Consider the following 20,142-nt stretch of genomic DNA (forward strand, 5'->3'; position numbering starts at 1 on the left):
ATTTGACATGGCGCTTCTTTTCTAACGCTTATATCAGATGATTACAGACAGGTACATCAGATGGTTGAGTTAGTGGGTGATCTCAGAGATGTTTATAATCGGGAACAAAAATGCTAAGCCCACAGTCCTAGCATAACAAAATAATAATAAAATTTGCACCAATTGAAAATCACACTGGGTGAATCTCACAAAAACTGGCAAGAAATGTCCAGGTCATATGTCACCTCAAAAAATTTTAATAAATAAATGAATTAATTAAAATTAAAAAATAATTTTCTGTGTGAACAAACTCTATACTGTATGGAAGCCAGTTTCCGCCACTGAATAAAAAATAAAAAAGGTTATTCACAAATGCGAGTTTAAATCTCGCAATTCTGACTTTTCTCAGAATTGCATGATACAAACTCGCAATTTGGACTTTTTTCTCAGAATTGCGTGATATAAACTTGCAGGTTGGACTTTTTTTTCTCAGAATTGCATGATATAAACTTGCAGTTTTGACATTTTGCTCAGAATTGCGTGATATAAACTCACAGTTTGGACATTTTGCTCAGAATTGCGTGATATAAACTCACAGTTTGGACTTTTTTTCTCAGAATTGCGTGAAACAAACTCAAAATTTGGACTTTTTTCTCAGAATTGCGTGATACAAACTCAAAATTTGGACTTTTTTCTCAGAATTGCGTGATATAAACTCACAGTTTTAACTTTTTTTTCTCAGAAATGCGATTACAGACTCGCCATTTGACTTTTTTTTCTCAGAATTGCGTGATATAAACTTGCAATTTAGACTTTTTTTCTCAGAATTGCCTGATACAAACTCACAATTTGGACTTTCTCAGAATTGCGCGATATAAACTCACAAATTTGACTTTTTGTCTTAGAATTGTATCACACAATTCTGAGAAAAAAAAGTCAGAATTGCGAGTTTATATCTCGCAATTACGAGAAAAAAAGTCAAAACTGTGAGTTTATAAAAAGTCACAATTACCTTTTTTTTATTTAGTGGCGGAAATGGGCTTCCATAGTACTGACTGTAAGTTATTTTGTGATTTTATTTTCAAGACAATGAATTTCTCCCAAAACCTTTCTACTTATTCTAATATGAAATGCAAAATAATATTGTAAAATGTAAGTATTTGAAAAATAATAGATAATATATTATTTAAATTGTAAATAAATATTTTTTAAAGCGCACACTCACACAACACCACTGTTCAAAACTTTGGGGTCAGTAAGATTAGATATGTATATATTACATTATTTAAAATATTTTTAATAATTATTTAAATATTTTTCAGCAAAGATGTATTAATCAAACATGACAGTAAACACTAATAATTGTAATATTTTGATGTTTAAATTACGATAATATTACATTGTAATAATATTTTGCTGAATTCTTGAATAATAAATGGAAGAACGTCTTTCAAAAGCATTACAAAATTCTTACTGATCCCAAACTTTTGAATGGTACTGTGTATATTTATATTTATTTGTATATAAATCTTTTAATTTTGAGGTGAAATGTGACTTCTTTATGAGATTTCCCCTCCTGCACATACCAAAGAAATCAAAGAACATAAAACAAGAAAAACGGCCCTCGACGGGCCTAAAGGGCTCAGGTGTGACATCACTGACCTACTACTGGTGCAAAGCTCACTTCCAGCAGAATTCATAATGAGCTCCAGAGCTGAACAGTCTTTCCTGTACCATTAAACCCTGCTTCAGATCCAGGCTGGTGCTGCGAGCCGTCTCTGACCACATAGTTGACACATTATATTAGCCTGTTTGTGGCACTAAACATTTAGCATGAACCATTTCTGTGGTCATAATGTGGTTCTGTGTGTTCCAAAGTCAAAAAAACAAGCGTATATACGTCTCTCGTGTCTGACTGTGTTGCTTTTTTGAGTTGGTCTGAGAGGGCAGTATTTGGCAGTGAGTCAATGAGTCAATTTTACAGTAGAGTTTGTATCTGCATTAGTCGTTAGTACTGTTTTGGGTTGACTAACAAACAATCTTAGGTCATATAGTCGAAGTGTGGCTATGTTGTAGTCGGTATAATAGGCAGTTCAGTAAGCAGTTTAGTAGTTGTTTGTAGTCTGTAGGTTTGCTCTGGTCAGGACAAATAGGTTCTGTTTCCAGTAAGCAGCCAGAGTAGAAGGAGCTGAAGAGCCAACATCGGCCAGAGAGACGGACTCAAACTGCAGCCACCACCACAGTCGGATGCATCCTCCTGCGGTCAATACAGAGACGTTAGTGACTTTCACCTCACATAAACACAAGTTCATAATACACTCAGGTCATTTCAGTTCAGACAAAGCAGCTTAAAGGTTTCCAACTGATTTCTAAAACATCACATCTGGTTTGTTTTGGGTTCAAGGTGGTCTGCTTTAACCAGTGTTGTATTGTTAACTAAAACTAAAATTGAAGCAAGGCTGAAATAAAATTAAATAGAAATACTAGGTGAAAAACCTAAACTAAAAGAGAAACATTTATTAGAAATCTTAGAAATGTTGCCTTAGCAAACTAAATCAAATAAAAAAAAAGTTTTGGTTAAAGTGCAAAGAAAACTAAAAATTGAAAAGTGAAATAAATGAAAGCTACATAGTAGGGGTGGGGGGAAAAAAATCGATATTGCAATATATTGTTGTGCTCTCTGTCACAATTAATAATCGATACACTAACGGCCAATATCGATATTTTATTACAACACAAATGATTAATTTACCCGTCGTCAGTGTCACTGTCACTACCCAATATCTACCATTCTGTTTGCGGGGGGCGCTGTTCGAGTAAACAGGCGTAAAGTGGCGGAAGCAGCGGCCAGTGAAGAACACAAGTTATCTTACAACATCAGAGAAGAAGCGCAGAAAAAAAAGAGAAGTGAGAAGAATGGCGGAAGATAACGAAAAACAAATCAAAGACGCACCCGCTAGTTGAGCATGCTGATCAGTTACGCCTGTTTCACACATACTCCGTATACAGTGCGTATGCAGTCCGTGTGCGTTGCGTATGCTGTGCAGAAGCAGCACGGACTCGTTTTGCTTTCACACAGGACGCGTTTGCAGTCCGTTCCTGATCCGCGGGTGTTTACCACAAACACACCATTTATCTGTTATTTTAATTTCAAATCCAAACGTGCTTTTTCAGCATTGTGATACTCTTTTATCACAGTACACTAATACAATAATACTAGACATGTTCACGTTTAAACTCAACGTATTATAAACAGCGTATGCTATTATTCAATGCATTTGACTTCTAGATTTGGATATTAAGTTGCTCAAGCAAGTTGCAACACATTTAAACACAGCATAGGTAGGCTATATCTTCCTTTTCATATTGAAATTGGGCTATCACAAATATTTTAAATTAAAATTAACCACAGACAGAAACAGTCGGCTCTCTGTTCTTTTCTTTCGTATTAAATCTTTATTAAAAAACATATTTTAAAGAACTTTTCTACCTGGACAAGTGCATATATTATGTTGCCTTGTTTATTTAAAACTGCACTATTTTAAACCTAGCCAAAAAGCAACGTGTTGACTGTGAAACACAGTAGACTGCATTTATATGCATTTATGGGACATTTCCGTGTCAATCCATGTTCATTTTTACAGCGAACAATGCGCTGTCTCTTTAATTCAGCGCACGCAACGCAATGCAGCACAGCAAAAATAGACTCTGTGCCTAAACGATCGCTGCACTGCTGTAAACGCACCGCATCTGGAACGCACTGACGGACAGCAACCGCGTGCAGTGTGAACGCTCTGATCCGTTAACATGGGTGCGGAAAAAAATACGCAACGCATACGCACTGCATACGTTACGCCTGTTTCACACATACTCCGTCTGCAGTGCGTATGCGTTGAGTATTTTTTTCCGCACCCATGTTAACGGATTAGAGCGTTCACACTGCACGCGGTTGCTGTGCAAGTGCATTGAATAATACGTTGTTTATTATACGTTGTTTAAACGTGAATATATCTAGAATTGTATTAGTGTACTGTGATAAAAGAGTATCACGATGCTGAAAAAGCACGTTTGTATTTGAAATCAAAATAACGGATAAATGGTGTGTTTGTGGTAAACAGCCGCGGATCAGGAACGGACTGCAAACGTGTCCTGTGTGAAAGCAAAACGAGTCCGTGCTGCTTCTGCATCGCATACTTAACGCACACGGACTGCATACGCACTGCAGACGGAGTATGTGTGAAACAGGCGTTAGTGTTCCTCAAGAAGAATATGCCTTGATGAGACCACTGTCCAGGTTAACATAAAGCACTTTACAGTAACTTACTACTGACGTTTCAGTATCATGGTTTACACATGTTAGTTAATGTTCATGTTGTTTTTTAATGTTCAGGCACTTTTATCTGTCTAGCTGTACAGTGTTTACATTTAAGACCAGGAGGCAGTGAGTTATTATGCAAATGCATATTTCTTTGCACAGTGTTGGAAATGTTGGCATTAATAAATGCATAAGATTTCCTTATTATGGGTATTTTTTTCTTTTTCAGTCACATATATCGTGATATATCGTTGATGAAATTTCTTCCAATATATTGAATATCGTAGATATCGTGAATCGCGATATTATCGATATCGTGGGCCACATATCGCCACAGAATTGAATCGTGAGTTACCTGTATCGTCAGAAATATTAAACATATATTTGAAAAAATTAAATAATAATAATAAAATGCAAAAACAAATAAAAATGATGAAAAGCACAAAACAAAGTCACTAAATTTAAATGAAAATAGAAAAAAGCTCATTATTAATAATTAAATGCAAAACAAATAAATAAAAATGATGAAAAGCATAAAACAAAATTACTAAAAGTAAATTCAAAAAGAACTGAAAATATAAAATAAAAAAGTTATTATTAATAATAATTATTATTAATTTATGTTTTTTGCAAAACAAAAAAATAAATATAAAAATGACAAATATAATGACAAATAAATAAAAATGACAAAAAGCACAAAACAAATTTACTAAAAGTAAATTAAAATGAAAACTGAAAATAAAAAACGAATTAAATAATAATAATAATAATAATAAAATGCAAAACAAAAAACTAATAAATAATGATGAAAAGCACCAAACAAAATTACTAAAAGTAAATTAAAATGAAAACTGAAAATAAAAAAATAATTTAATAATAATAATAATAATAATAAAATGCAAAACAAAAAACTAATAAATAAAAATGACAAAAAGCACAAAACAAATTGACTAAAAGTAAATTAAAATGAAAACTGAAAATAAAAAATGAATTAAATAATAATAATAATAATATGCAAAACAAAAAACTAATAAATAAAAATGATGAGAAGCACCAAACAAAATTACTAAAAGTAAATTAAAATGAAAACTGAAAAAAAAATTTTAATAATAATAATAATAAAATGCAAAACAAAAAACTAATAAATAAAAATGATGAGAAGCACCAAACAAAATTACTAAAAGTAAATTAAAATGAAAACTGAAAAAAAAAATTTAATAATAATAATAATAATAATAAAATGCAAAACAAAAAACTAATAAATAAAAATGACAAAAAGCACAAAGCAAAATTACTAAAGGTAAATTCAAATAAAAACAGAAAATATACAAATAAAAAGCAAATTAAATAATAACAATAATAAAATGCAAAACGGAAAACAAATAAATAAAAATGACGAAAAGCACAAAACAAAATTACTAAAAGTAAATTAAAATGAAAAATATAAAATAAAAAAACAAATTAATAATAATAATTAAAATGTAAAAAAATAAAAATGATGAAAAGCACAAAACAAAATTACTAAAAGTAAATTAAAATGAAAACTGAAAATACAAAATAAAAAAAATGTATAATACTCATAATATCAGTGAGATTTTCTTGATTTTTTTTTAAATATATATATTATATTTTCTACCCACCCAATTTATTATGTCTTTTTGTCATTTGTGTAGATTTTTTATAAACTTTTATTTCAGTTTTAATTATTTTAGTACACCAAGTTAATCTAAACGAAAATGGGAAATGTTTGTTTGTTTACTTATTTACAAAGTTTTTTTATAGTTTAGTTTGAGTTTACAATAAGCTTATATAACTTTGATCAGCTTGAAACCAAGTAAAACAAGCAGTATCATCAGAACCCAGTTTCAGTTGGATTTTGCAGCAGGAAGAACATCCATAAAGAATGCAACTCAATCAATAGACAGTCTGCTATATGAAAAATAAATATCAAAACATGTTTTGGCTGAACTGAAAGGGAATGAATCAAATCAATGTCATGCATGCAAAAACTCTGCTGTAAAAATAATGCACGACTCTGACTGATGGACTACGCTCTGGTCTTCTGAAACAAGGCTTGCGTGCTACAGTATGTGCATGAAGGGCTTGCCAACGAAAGTCCTGGGACGCCCCAGGTTTGAGAAGCATAGGGGCGTATCATCAACCCTAGGACGGAAACACATCTGGAGTTTCCTATGTTTATTCCACAGAAAATCTCTCAGGGAACTAGCTGAAAATGCACTTCCTACTTTCACAGCAGGAGGAAAGCCGTGGCGTCCTGCCTCTAAGTCCATACTGAGGCACTGACTAAACAATATAGGGCATTTTAACCTACGTCTAGTCCCTTGACAACCACATATTAATGAAAGTCCAGCAGGCTAGTTAGAGTTAAAAAGAGATATGAATGGCAGCAAAGCAATAAGATGAAACTGACCATCAAACACAAAGCAGAAACAGCAGCAAAATGATGGGCAGGTAATAGGTCAAAGAAGAAGAGCCACTGATTGAACACAAAGGCTCATCCTAGCAGTGACAGGCATGATGAGCAACCAATGAGCATTCAACGTGCAAACAGAAAGGAAAATTAATGTTAGTTAAAAAAAGAAGAAGAAAAACAAGTATTGAATGATGCATTTTGAGCACTGCTCATATTAGTATTAACTTACATCTATGTTGTTGTCAAAGCAGACGTCTGGTCCTTTCCTGTACCGAGGGTTCTGGGTCAGCACACATGGATCAGGACCAATAGCTGAAAGAAATCGATAAGGACAACAGCCAAAACTTCGAAAAAAAGGGTTGGGTAGACTTAGATTCGTGAAGACTAATTCAAGACCCATTTAAGACTCATTTCTTTCGTACTTACAGTGAAGTATCATTAAGTTGGTTTGAGAAAGCCAACTTACTGATCTACTATTTCATCTATTCTTCTTCTTCTCAGACTAAATTTGAAAGTGTATCTCCTGGTGTTTTCAAGCTACAACCACCAAACTCAGGTCAAGGTCATGCTGGGAGTCCTGCTACAAGACCAACTAGGCTTAAACCAGCTATTTTCAGCTTAAACAAGCTTAGACTAGGCAACCAGTCTAAGCTGGTTTTAGCTATTTTTTTAGCAGTTTTTTACTGAATCAACTAGTAATAGCTGGTTTTAACTGGACTAGCATAGACTAGGCTAAGACCAGCTAAGACTAGGCAGCCAGCTTAGGCTGGTTTTAGCTGGGGTTTTTTTATCAGTTTTAACTGGATTAGCATAGAGACATACTAACAGCTTCAGAGTAACTTGCTGAACCAGCTAGGCAACCAGTCTAAGACTAGGCAAAGACTAGGCAACCAGTCTAAGTTGGTTTTCGCTGTTTTTAAGACATTTTTTTCTAAATTAACTGGTTGTAACTGGACTAGCATAGAAACATGCTAATAGCTTGCTAGTAACGTGCTAAACCAGGTAAGAATAAGCAACCAGTGTAAGCTGGTTTCAAGCAGTTTTTTCCCCTGAATCAACTGGTTTTAGCTGGTTTTAACTTGACTAGCATAGAAACATGCAGACAGCTGGCTAGTAACCTGCTAAACCAGCTAAGAGTAGGCAACCAGCTTAGGCTGGTTTTAGCTGGTTTTTATCAGTTTTAACTGGTTTTAACTGGACTAGCATAGAGATATACTAACAGCTTCAGAGTAACTTGCTGAACCAGCTAAGACTACGCAACCAATCTAAACTGGTTTTAGCTGTTTTTAAGACATTTTTTTTTCTAAATTAACTGGTTGTAACTTGACTAGCATAGAAACATGCTAACAGCTTGCTAGTAACGTGTTAAACCAGCTAAGAATAAGCAACCAGTCTAAGCTGGTTTTAAGCAGTTTTTCCCTGAATCAACTGGTTTTAGCTAGTTGTAACTAGACTAGCATAGAAACATGCTAACAGCTTGCTAGCAACGTGTTAAACCAGCTAAGAATAAGCAACCAGTCTAAGCTGGTTTTAAGCAGTTTTTCCCTGAATCAACTGGTTTTAGCTAGTTGTAACTTGACTAGCATAGAAACATGCTAACAGCTTACTAGTAACGTGTTAAACCAGCTAAGAATAAGCAACCAGTCTAAGCTGGTTTTAAGCTTTTTCCTTGAATCAACTGGTTTTAGCTGGTTTTAACTGGACTAGCATAGAAACATGCAGACAGCTGGCTAGTAACCTGCTAAACCAGCTAAGACTAGGCAACCAGCCTAGGCTGGTTTTTATCAGTTTTAACTGGACTAGCATAGAGACATACTAACAGCTTCACAATAACTTGCTGAACCAGCTAAGACTAGGCAACCAGTCTAAACTGGTTTTAGCTGTTTTTAAGACATTTTTTTTTCTAAATTAACTGGTTGTAACTGGACTAGCATAGAAACATGCTAACAGCTTGCTAGTAACCTGCTAAACCACCCAAGAATAAGCAACCAGCCTAAGCTGGTTTTAAGCTTTTTCCTTGAATCAACTGGTTTTAACTGGTTGTAACTAGACTAGCATAGAAATGTGCAAACAGCTTGCTTGTAACTTGCTAATCATGCTAACAACATGCTAGTTACATGCTAATCATGTTTCAAACAAGCTAACAACATGCTAGTAACTTGCTCAACAACATGTTAATCGTGCTAATAACATGATACTCACGCTAACAATGCTACTCACATGTTAATCATGCTAGAAACAAGTTAGCGATGCTAGTAATTTGCTAATCATGCTAGTATCAAGCTAGTAATTTGTTAATCATGTTACCAACAGGCTAATAACAAGCTAACAGCATGCAAATAACTTGCTAAACATGCTAACAACATGCTAACAACATCTTAATCATGTTAGAAACATGCTAGAAACACGCTAGTGTTATGCTAGACATGCTGGTAACATATTAATCATGCTAGTATTATGTTGATTATGTCAGAATCAGGCTAGTAACATGTTAATAACTTGCCAATCGTGTTACCAAATGCTAGTACCATGTTAATCATGATAACAACATGTTAGTAACATGCTAATCATGCTATAAACATGTTAATATCTTGCTAACAATACTAGAATCATGATTGTAACATGCTAGTAACATGCTGATCATGCTAACAGCATCCCAGTAACATGGAAACCATGCTAATAACATGTTAGTAACATGCTAATCATGCTAGAAACATGGTAATCATGCTCGAATCATGCTAGCAACATGCTAAATCATGCTAGAGACATGCTAATTCATGTTAAATCATGCTAGTGACATGTTAATTCACACTAAATCATGCTAGCAACATGGCTAAACCATGCTAATCATGCCAGCAACATGGCTAAAACCATCCTAAATCATGGTAGCAACATGCTGATTATGCTAAAAACTTCAATTTCATCTAATTCAAACTTTAAGCTTTTCAAAGTCTTTCTCAAGCCAACTTCCAAGTTTGTCTGCGAACTTTACCCATCTAGTTACAATGTGAATTAACTGTTTTCTTTTTCAATATATTTTAAAATCTAATTTATTCCTGTGATGCAAAGCTGAATTTTCAGCATCATTACTTCAGTCTTCAGTGTCACATGATCCTTCAGAAATCATCCTAATATGCTGCTTTGCTGCTCAAGAAACATTTATAATTATTATCAAAATTAAGATACCTTATTATTAATGTCATTATGTTGAAAAAAGTTCTGCTTCTTATTTTTTTTTTGATTAAATAGAGATATTTTAATTAACTTTTTAGGACTGTTTGATTAACAAAGTTCAAAAGAGCAGCATTTATTTATTTAATTTCAAAGTTTGATTAATTTAATGCAAAATATCAAATAAATACATACGTCACGCATTCTTTAAGAATAAAAACCATGACTTCATTGAAGACAACAAGATGAAACTGTAAGAAACAACAAGTGAATCACGTGAAGGATACAGGGCTGCTCAGCTTGTCTCAGCGGTTTAGGATCGCAGGACAGGCAGGAACTCTTTGCGTCAGAGATCAGAAAAACCAAATTTGTGTTTGGAAGCTTCTCCGCCCGGTACATCCTTAGAAAAAAGGTAGGGAAACAGCAAAGTCATTCATACAAACAGTTCTCACAGTTCTCAACAGCTTATATCATAAGTCAGGTATCATGGTTAATGCATCCCTAAACTAAGCAGACATAAACCTCAGAGAGACCACCTATTAAAGAAGGAGCAGTAAACATAAGCAAGCGTAAACGACTGCCGACTCTAAACATTTTGCGTAAGTCAGCATAAGCTCTTTGTCAGGAATCAATTTTACACATCTTCCATATCCACAACCGTCCCAACATGTGTGGAAGTCTTTAGTAAGTGTAACAGGAGATGAGTATATTATATTGGAAATCTGCGTCGGTTGGCAGCTTGTTACGTACTGTCATCACCGAACGAGTTTCAGCCATGAGTTTTCTTTATAGCGTTCTCTTGTTCTCTTTTACAGCTCTCCTCCCTCTCTTTAAAACAGAGTGACACGGGTTTTTGCACCGGCCTGTGTGCATGTAAACGTATATGTATGCGTAAAAGTTCTTTGTTACACATCACCTGCTCTCTCGGTAATCACAGGCTGTTTACCGCTACCCAGCATGCTCGGCGGTGCATAACGAGCCTCAGATCATAGCGGCCATCGGGGTCACACTCACACAAACACATATGCACACACACATGGAGGGCTTGATGATCACAGGGAAGCATGGAGTCCTAAAGTTCAGTGGCTCACATCTGTCTGCCCTCTGAGGAATGCTTTATTCATGAGAGCAGCAGAGGTTATAAGAGCACACAAGAGTGCTTCAGGTGGGTTTTTGTGGTCTCCATGAAAAACATCCTGTGAGAAACTATAGAGATGTGCCAAAGCCTAGTGGGATGCATACTGGGACATCATTTTAAAAGGTTATTTCACACAAAAATGAACATTCTGTCATCACTTAAACTGATGTCACTACAAATGTGTGTTACAACACTGGACCTCACAGACTTTTATTGTATGGGCAAAAAACACCTTGTTCAAAATATCTTATTTTGTGTTAAAGCACTGCGAGCAATTTTCTGACCCAGCTTTGTGACTGCAATGTAAGCATTGTTTGATGGATTTATTACATATGTTTAACACATTTACTGAATTGGACATCATAATTGTTTCTACTTATCTATAAATCAAATCCAGAATATACACTACCATTCAAAAGTTTTTTTTATTTTTAAGAAATTTATATTTTTATTCAGCGAGGGTACACTAAATTGTATGGAAGCCTGTTTCTGCCACTGAATAAAAAAAAAGGTTATTGCGTTTTATCTCACAATTCTGACCTTTTTTCTCAGAATTCCGATACAAACTCATAATTGCAAGAAATAAAGTTAGAATTGTGAGATGAAAACTTAAAATTCTAATTTTTTAAATGCAATTCTGACTTTTTTTTCTAAGAATTGTAAGATATAAAGTCACAATTGCAAGAAATAAATTCAGAATTGTGAGATGAAAACTTAATTCTAATTTTTTAAATGCAATTCTGACTTTTTTTCTAAGAATTGTAAGACATAAAGTCATAATTGCAAGAAATAAAGTTAGAATTGTGAGATGAAAACTTAAAATTCTAATTTTTTAAATGCAATTCTGACTTTTTTTCTAAGAATTGTAAGATATAAAGTCACAATTGCAAGAAATAAATTCAGAATTGTGAGATGAAAACTTAAAATTCTAACTTTTTTAATGCAATTCTGACTTTTTTCTAAGAATTGTAAGATCTAAAGTCACAATTGCAAGAAATAAATTCAGAATTGTGAGATGAAAACTTAATTCTAATTTTTTAAATGCAATTCTGACTTTTTTTCTAAGAATTGTAAGACATAAAGTCATAATTGCAAGAAATAAAGTTAGAATTGTGAGATGAAAACTTAAAATTCTAATTTTTTAAATGCAATTCTGACTTTTTTTCTAAGAATTGTAAGATATAAAGTCACAATTGCAAGAAATAAATTCAGAATTGTGAGATGAAAACTTAAAATTCTAACTTTTTTAATGCAATTCTGACTTTTTTCTAAGAATTGTAAGATATAAAGTCACAATTGCAAGAAATAAATTCAGAATTGTGAGATGAAAACTTAAAATTCTAACTTTTTTCATGCAATTCTAACTTTTTTTCTAAGAATTGTGAGATATAAACTCGCAATTGTGTGTTATAAAATAAGAATCGCAAAATATAAAGTTCTCAGAATTGTGGGTTTATGTCACGCAATTCTGAGGAAAAAAAGTCAGATTTGTGAGTTTATATCTCACAATTCTGACTTCAAAATCAAATTGTGTGATCAAGTCAGAAATATGAGTTTATATATCACAATTCTGACTATTTCTCAGAATTTTCAAGTTTACATCTCACAATTCTGACTTTATAACTCGCAATTGTGAGTTTATATCTCACAATTCTGAGAACAAACTTCAAAATTGCGAGGAAAAAGTCAGAATTGTGTGATAAAAAAGTCTCAGAATTGCGAGTATTTCTTGGAATTGCGACTTTAATTCTCAGATTTGCAAGTTTGTCTCAATTATGAATCTATAACTCGCAATTATGAGTTTATATCACACAATTCTGAGAATAAAAATTTAGATTTGCGAGTTTATATCTCACAATTCTGTCATAACTCGCAACTGTGTTAAAAAGTCAAAATTGTGAGTTTATATCACACAATTCTGTCAGAATTCGCAGCTGTGTTAAAAAGTCAAAATTGTAAGTTTATATCACACAATTCTTACTTTACATAATTCTGACTTAACTTGCAATTGTGTGTTATAAAGTCAGAATTATGAGTTTATATCCCAATTCTTCATTTCTCAGAACTGCGACTTTATTTCTCAGATTTTCAAGTTTATATCTCACAATTCTGAGAAGAAATGTCAGAATTGCAAGATGTAAACTCGCAATTGCGAGAAAGAAGTCAAAATTTATGAGATAAAAATTCACAATTGGTAATTATAAAGTCCAGTTTTGAGGGGAAAAACAGACTACGTTCAAAGAATTGCGAGTTTCTACCTCAGAATTCTGATTTAACTTGCAATTGTGTGTTAAAAAGGCAGAATTGCAAGATACAAACTGGCAATTCGAAGAAAAAGTGTCAAAATTGCAAAATATAAACGTGCAATTCAAAGAAAAAGTCAGAATTGTGAGTTTGACAAAAAAAAGTAAAAATTGCAAAATATAAACTCGCAATTCAGAGAAGTTTTATCTCACAATTCTGACTTAACTTGTAAATGTATGTTATAAAGTCAGAGTTTATATCTTAAAATTCTGACTTTATAACACACAATTGCGACTTTATTTCTCAGATTTGTGAGTTTCTATCTCACAATTCTAACTTTATAACTCGCAATTGCGAGTTTCTATATCACAATTCTAAGAACAAAGGTCAGAATTACAAGATGTAAACTCGCAATTGTAAGAAAAAAAGTCAGAATTGTAAGATAAAAAGTTGCAATTACCTTGAAAATTCAGGGTTGCATCACAGGAATAAATCATGTTTTAAAATATATTAAAATATTTTAGTTATTTTAAACTAAAAATATTTTTAAGTATTTTAAACCTTAATATATTTTATGTTATTTTAAATTGTAATAATACATTAAAATATTACTGTATTTTTGATCCTGCCTTGGTAAGTATAACTTGAAAGAGACTTAAAAAATAAGGGGAAAAAAAGAAAAACAACAACAACACCACCAAGCTTTTAAATGGTAGAGCATATTTTAACAAAATCATTTTTATACCAGTAAATTTAGAGCCTTGTGTAAGTAAATATGTTAATAGATTTGAACTAGACTTAGTATAAAATAGATGTTTTTTACTAGGGAAATCATGAATTATTGAATCTATCGACACTCCTTGCAGTTCACCAGTTGGATGAGGCTCTTTATTTGTTGCCTAAGGACTTAATTCATTGTCGATACCATGGAACCAGAAGAAGGTACTGTACTAAAGCCAAAATTTCTGTATCGATTCGACCCTAGTGTCTATGTAGGGAATAGACAGCAAGGCAGATCACAAGGTTTCAAAACAGAGGCTTTGTATAACCTCTGAGGGGGGTGTGTTGTCCAAAAACACTCTGTATCTGTAGGGCCGAAAGAAGACAAGCAGAGCTTAGATAACCAATGCAAGTCTAAAGAAATGTGAAGTCTAATTCGCCGCAGTCTCCTTGATGTTCTGTTTAAGCCATCCTTTTGCTGGCCGTTCCTGCAGTACATACGTTCCTTTAGCCTGAGCTGGTGTTGATGTCTCTGCAAGCGAGATTGAATTACATATGCCGAAGCTCAGGTCTCGAGCTCCTGAGATCTCACAAATGGATTTCTCTTTATGGCTCTTGTTAAACTTTACATGTCTAAAGTAGTTAACATGGAAGAAAAACTATAGTACGCAGAGTCACACGAGGGGCTCGTAAAAAAGGCGTAGAGTTTCTGTCAGGCCCAGCGCCCCCACCCACCCCAACACGTTTCGCTTTAGCGGTGTTACATTAAACAGCACGGCCGGCGGGATTTACGGCCGGCTGGACGTCGGGGACAGACCCGGGGAGCGGGCAGAGGGGACGGAAAGAACGAGAGAAGGAAAGCCGAGCTGCTCGATCCTTGGAGAGATGACTTACCGGGATGAGCAATTATCCAGGAAGAGACAGAAAGACAGCGCTGACATCATCTGCACATGCTCACTCGCACTCCCACACACGCTGACGGAGGGAATGCGGATGGATTTATGCGCACACAAACAGAAAAACAGTCCTCACCTGGAGCAGTTTCCACAGTCCATGGCTCCAGAGAAAGATTTGTTCTCGTTCTCAAAGAAATACTGAGTCTGCTCGGTGATACAGCTCTCTTTGGAGAACGCATCCGAAAGGTCATCCTCCGAGTACGCTGAAAACACACAAACACAGCAGCAACACACTGTGCATATCAAAACACACACAGATCAACAGCCTATATATCAAGCATGCTCACAAAATGCAGCTTGTTCAACGGATTACTAAAATTACTACATCACCCACATAGCAAAATTGGTTTGGCCCAGTGATGGGCCACACAATCCACTTTCACTTGGCCCAAATACAGCAGTGAATTACGGTACATGACTGGACCAGGTCTGGATTCCAGACAAGGGCCACACATGGGCCATAACTGGCCCAAGTCTCAGCCAAGTAAATTAACTATAACTGGCCCTGAATTGGGCCAGATCAAAATGTAACATTTGAACCAAAACACAGCCTTAAGTAAACCATATCAACACCAGTGTTTAACCAGAATGCCCAAAACTGAGCCACACCTGAGCCTGATCTACAGGTGAACTAAACCTGGCAGCCAAAATATGGGCCATAAAAAGGCCATGAGAGATCAATATCTCTGCCACCTGTGTAACCATAGCTGGCTCTATTCTGGTCCTATATGCTGGACCAGATGGGTTCCACATGTCAGCCATAACCTCCTAGATAAATAATCGCAACAAAGACAGTATTCTTAACAAATGTTTAATCATGTTAACATCAAAGCATTGACACCTGACATTTTAAAGTTGTTCAAACAACTCTGAAATACCACTCCCCTGTCAGTTCTGCAATAAAAATGAAGTAAGTAGAAGTTCTGTGCCATGTTTTAGTTCATGAAGTTTTATTTTAAATGTAACACTTGATCATCCATGTTTCTGATCATGAAGTTTCATGCTTTGTCTAAAGCTTGACTGTCCATGTTTCTGATTAGGAACAAAATTTACTTGACATACACTTGAACATCCATGTTTCTACTCATCGAGTTTCACTTCACATAACACTTGAGCGTCCAGGTTTATGGTCAGGAAGTAGCACTCTTCAAATGACTCTGAAACATTCATGATTCTGTTAATGAACAAGTTGCACTCTGAACAGAGCCTTGGAACATCCATTCCTAAAGTCTGTTAACTAGTCGTACTCTCCTCACACACTCTATTCTTCATCCTCTCTTTTCGGCCACCATCTCTGTCTGGGGCGAGATATAGCCATCTTTTAATGATGGCATGAATTAATTTTTCTTTGGCCTCAGATGTCAGACAGTTGCACCTCACAGCCGCTGAAAAACACAAGCACACATGGTGTATAATTAGCTTTTGCATCAGGTAACAGGTAACATGGCTATTGGATAAAATACAATATTACCACAAAAACTGAACCAATGACCTTTAGACAAACATTCTGTATTGTCTTTTACCATCTACCCATCTTCCAGTTAATTATCGTTTCTTACTTCCCCCAGCCCTTCATCGTTTAGATTGTCTGAAATAGCCCAAATTCTGACTGTCTACTATGGGTAAAAGATAATTTTACACATCTCAGGAACACACTACCACTTAGCTTAAAATGACTGTGTGAAATATGTATAGATTAATTCTACTTGGGATTTTGTTTATTTTTACTTCTTTTAAATTCAGTGTATGTTTTTATTATGCAACCTTGAGCTTGTGTTGAGGTACTATATACATAAAACGTTCTCTCTCTCCTTCATTTTCTAAATCTTTTATAGAGTGCATTCATGCTTTAAGCATTTAAATAAAGAGAGATATAAAAAATTGTGATGACAATCTCCACAACAAAAAACATTTTTGAAAACTGGACAAAAAGACAAAAGGTACAAGACTGTGTACTTAAAGGCTTTAGAAATAACTGCAGTCCCATGAAGCACTATATAATCAAATTAAAAACAGCAGTGATAGTGTAGTTTTTCCACAAAGAATTGAGGAAAAAAAGTGGAATATACATAAAAGTGGAAAAGACGCAACACTTATTTGTACATTACTTGTCACATCCTGATGTCACATGTCTTTACAGAATTTTTATGTGTGTGTGTGTGTGTGTGTGTGTGTGTGTGTGTGTGTGAGCATGCACAGATTGCAAAAATCACTGGCAATGTGAATTAATCAAAATCAGATGATCCTGAGGCTAATCCCATGACACACTATCAGTGCATTCTGAAAAGGGCTAGACAATATACTCACAACTTTGGTAACTGGATGTTTGCTGGATGTCCCAGGTGTAGTGTGGCTCATGGAGCCTTGAAGGTTCAGAGTGCCCTGGATATCCCTACGTTTGTGGGGTGGTCTTCTGACCTCGACGTTGGCATGCCTTAAAAGGGCCTCAGTGCTTGATTTACAGCTCTCAGAGAGAACATGATGCCAGGCATACCTCCTGCAACATACAAAATATCTTAGTCCTTTAACAGCTGTAATAAAATGCACTGTAATTAAAAAAAGCTGACACTTCTTACTTGTTTTTTGACTTTGTTCCTTAAATGCCTTCCATCTCATCATTAGGGATGTCAGGAGCACTGTGGAAGAGCTTAGGGTCTAATTTGGCTTTCCAGGGTCTAATTTGTTGTGCTGTCTAGGAATATTTGGAGCATCAGGTATGGAATACATTCTGCTTAAAAGTACAAAATATCTTGGTCATTTATCTGCTGTGATAAAATACATTATTATTTTAAAAAGCAGAAGATTCTTACCCTTCTCTTAAATTTTGGTTAATGTAGGCGTTCTTCTGTCTCATTATTATCAGCATCAGCATCATCTTCTCCGGGGAAAAGAATGTTCTTAGGTCTAACACATTTACCAATTACAAGATATACTTTTATTTGTAAATGTGGTGCGAAACATTAATATAAACAAACAATCTAACCAAACCCCTACTTTCTTTTTCTTTGAAATTGGTGAGTTCCTTCCATCGGTCTGATCAACGTCTGTGTGATCAACAGCTAGAGGTAGTTTACGTCTAGCTTTCTTGTAGTCATCTGGAAAAGTAGCATAACAAAAAGAAGAAATTTAAAAAGTAAAACAGTGATTTTAAATATTACTATTAATTCTGGCCCTATGGGGCTATGAAGCAGACAAAATATCTATAACTATTCTTTTTTGAACATTTCATATATGCTGGATAAAATGTTAGTCATGTTGTAATTTAAAATGTGCACATTATTGATTATGTTTAAACATACAACAAATCAAATTACTTTTTGTTTGCATATTTTAAACATAAAACTTGAAATGATTTGGGTGTCATTCCAGGCACTTTTGAACATCAATAACAACTGGTTATTGTAATCATTTTGGTCACTATAAAGGTGATACCAATTTTTGCACAACAATTAATCTCTTGTAACATTTGGAGTGTATTGACAATGATTATTGATGCCCATTTATAAATAGTTTAGTTAAATTCAAATAAATTACATTCAAGGTGAAGTAGAATAAAGAAACATGTATACCCCTTTCCAAGCATTTACTCAATTTCAACATGACATACACCACAAATGAAATTCCAAAACATTGGTACAACAAAAATGCATAATTTTATCTGTAATTTAATATATAACGTTACATTGGCTCCAACAACAAATACCATTACAATTAATTATAACCCTAATCATCTGTCAAAGACGATTAAATTTAAGTGACATAAGAAAAATACTGACTTTTTCAGGAGTAAAGTTAGTGACATAGTTTATTGTATTTACAACACGTAGATTAAAACTGCGTTCACGTGCTGCTAAAACAAGGGCACTCGCGTGTAACGTCAATTAATTAATAAATCCGAAGCAAAATGTAAGAAGAAGTAAACTTGCAACGATACATATGCGTATGTTCGCACTTACCGCTTTGGTTTCAGAAGTCTGTGCAAGACTGCAGCGTCCGCCTGCTTTTTTGAAAAGACATATGGTTCCGGGAGTATTTGTATTCACTTTTCCTTATTGAAGATTTGTTAATTAAAGCGTTATAAGTGATAAATCATAACAACCAGCTACAACGTGAATCACAACATTTAAAACATTCGATCTGAAATAAAATAAAAATAAAAATAAAAATTGTCAAAAAGACAAAAATACGAGACTGTGTGTTACAGCCAAGTGGGTAAATAAAACTACAATCCCATTAAGCACTGCAAATGACAATTAACGCCTTTTGGAAAACATTGCTCTGATGGGCTCTGATAGGCTAATTTCGCATTTCCGGGTTTTTGAAATCCTGAATGGTGCGCGCTGGGTAAAAGTTTTTCCAGTAAACAAACAAACGTAAAAACAATACATTTAAATTTAAATGTATAAAAACCATAAAGCCATTAGTATTGTTGCTGTTGCACATTTCATAGTTACTTTGACTGTGATTAAATAATGTTGTGTGGTGTTGAAAATAAATAGTTTCATAATTTCATTTTAATCCACCAGGGTTAGCTATAATTTTGAATGCAGGATTTAATCACATTATAGAAATGTTAATAAATTATGAAAAGTAAAGTCTACTGGTGTACATTCATGGCATAAAAAAAACTTATGAACTGAAATCAAACAATTACAGTTGATTTTCATAATTTAAATAATTAAATCTTCATTGTTGCCTGGATTAACTTCAAGGCATTAGACCCAGAATGCAAACATGAAGATGGAAACTTCTTTGTGTATTAAAACATTGGGATTTTATATAAAAAATATTTGAAATGTGGGTGAAATATGGCCAATCTTATGTGGGCCACATATCTATATTTGACATCTGGGCCAAATACTACATCTGACATCTGGCCCAGGTCTTGTGTGCCGCCTTAAAACCGGTACCATCTCTGCCAAACTCGGGCCATGTTTGGCCCACATGCTGTATGCCAGTGCCGGATAAATGCCAGCTGTGCCAGATGCATGCCAAATCTGGGCCAAAATTGTTTGCTGACTGGGTAATCTTGTCAGCATTTTGACAGATCTTAACTGCCTGCATGAAATCATTTAAACATTTATTTAAAATGTAATGTTCATACATTTAAAGTACATATAGTTTATGGTTATATATATATATATATATATATTGCCAGAATATACTATATGATATATATATATAT

At 34.3% G+C, this 20,142-nt stretch overlaps 1 protein-coding gene and 1 long non-coding RNA gene across 2 annotated transcripts in view; both read right to left on the minus strand.

Annotated features, from left to right (window-relative positions):
* Positions 1–6,727: 6,727 nt before the first annotated feature.
* The window catches only part of LOC141345347 (voltage-dependent calcium channel subunit alpha-2/delta-1), a 221,944-nt gene continuing 208,529 nt past the window's right edge, over positions 6,728–20,142 (minus strand). The window contains exons 36-39 of the mRNA XM_073850208.1: positions 15,034–15,160; positions 10,187–10,299; positions 6,958–7,040; positions 6,728–6,814 (exon numbers count right to left, since the gene is read on the minus strand). Coding sequence (XP_073706309.1) covers positions 6,728–6,814; positions 6,958–7,040; positions 10,187–10,299; positions 15,034–15,160 — 410 coding nt within the window. The remainder of the gene's footprint in view (positions 6,815–6,957; positions 7,041–10,186; positions 10,300–15,033; positions 15,161–20,142) is intronic.
* Positions 15,797–17,825, minus strand: LOC141345235 (uncharacterized). Its single transcript, XR_012356983.1, has 4 exons — positions 17,768–17,825; positions 17,534–17,685; positions 17,265–17,454; positions 15,797–16,342 (listed from the first exon to the last, which is right to left on the minus strand). It is a non-coding gene; the product is annotated as an uncharacterized lncRNA (long non-coding RNA).

Source organism: Garra rufa, chromosome 11 (genome assembly GCF_049309525.1).
Source record: "Garra rufa chromosome 11, GarRuf1.0, whole genome shotgun sequence".
NCBI lineage: Eukaryota > Metazoa > Chordata > Actinopteri > Cypriniformes > Cyprinidae > Garra > Garra rufa.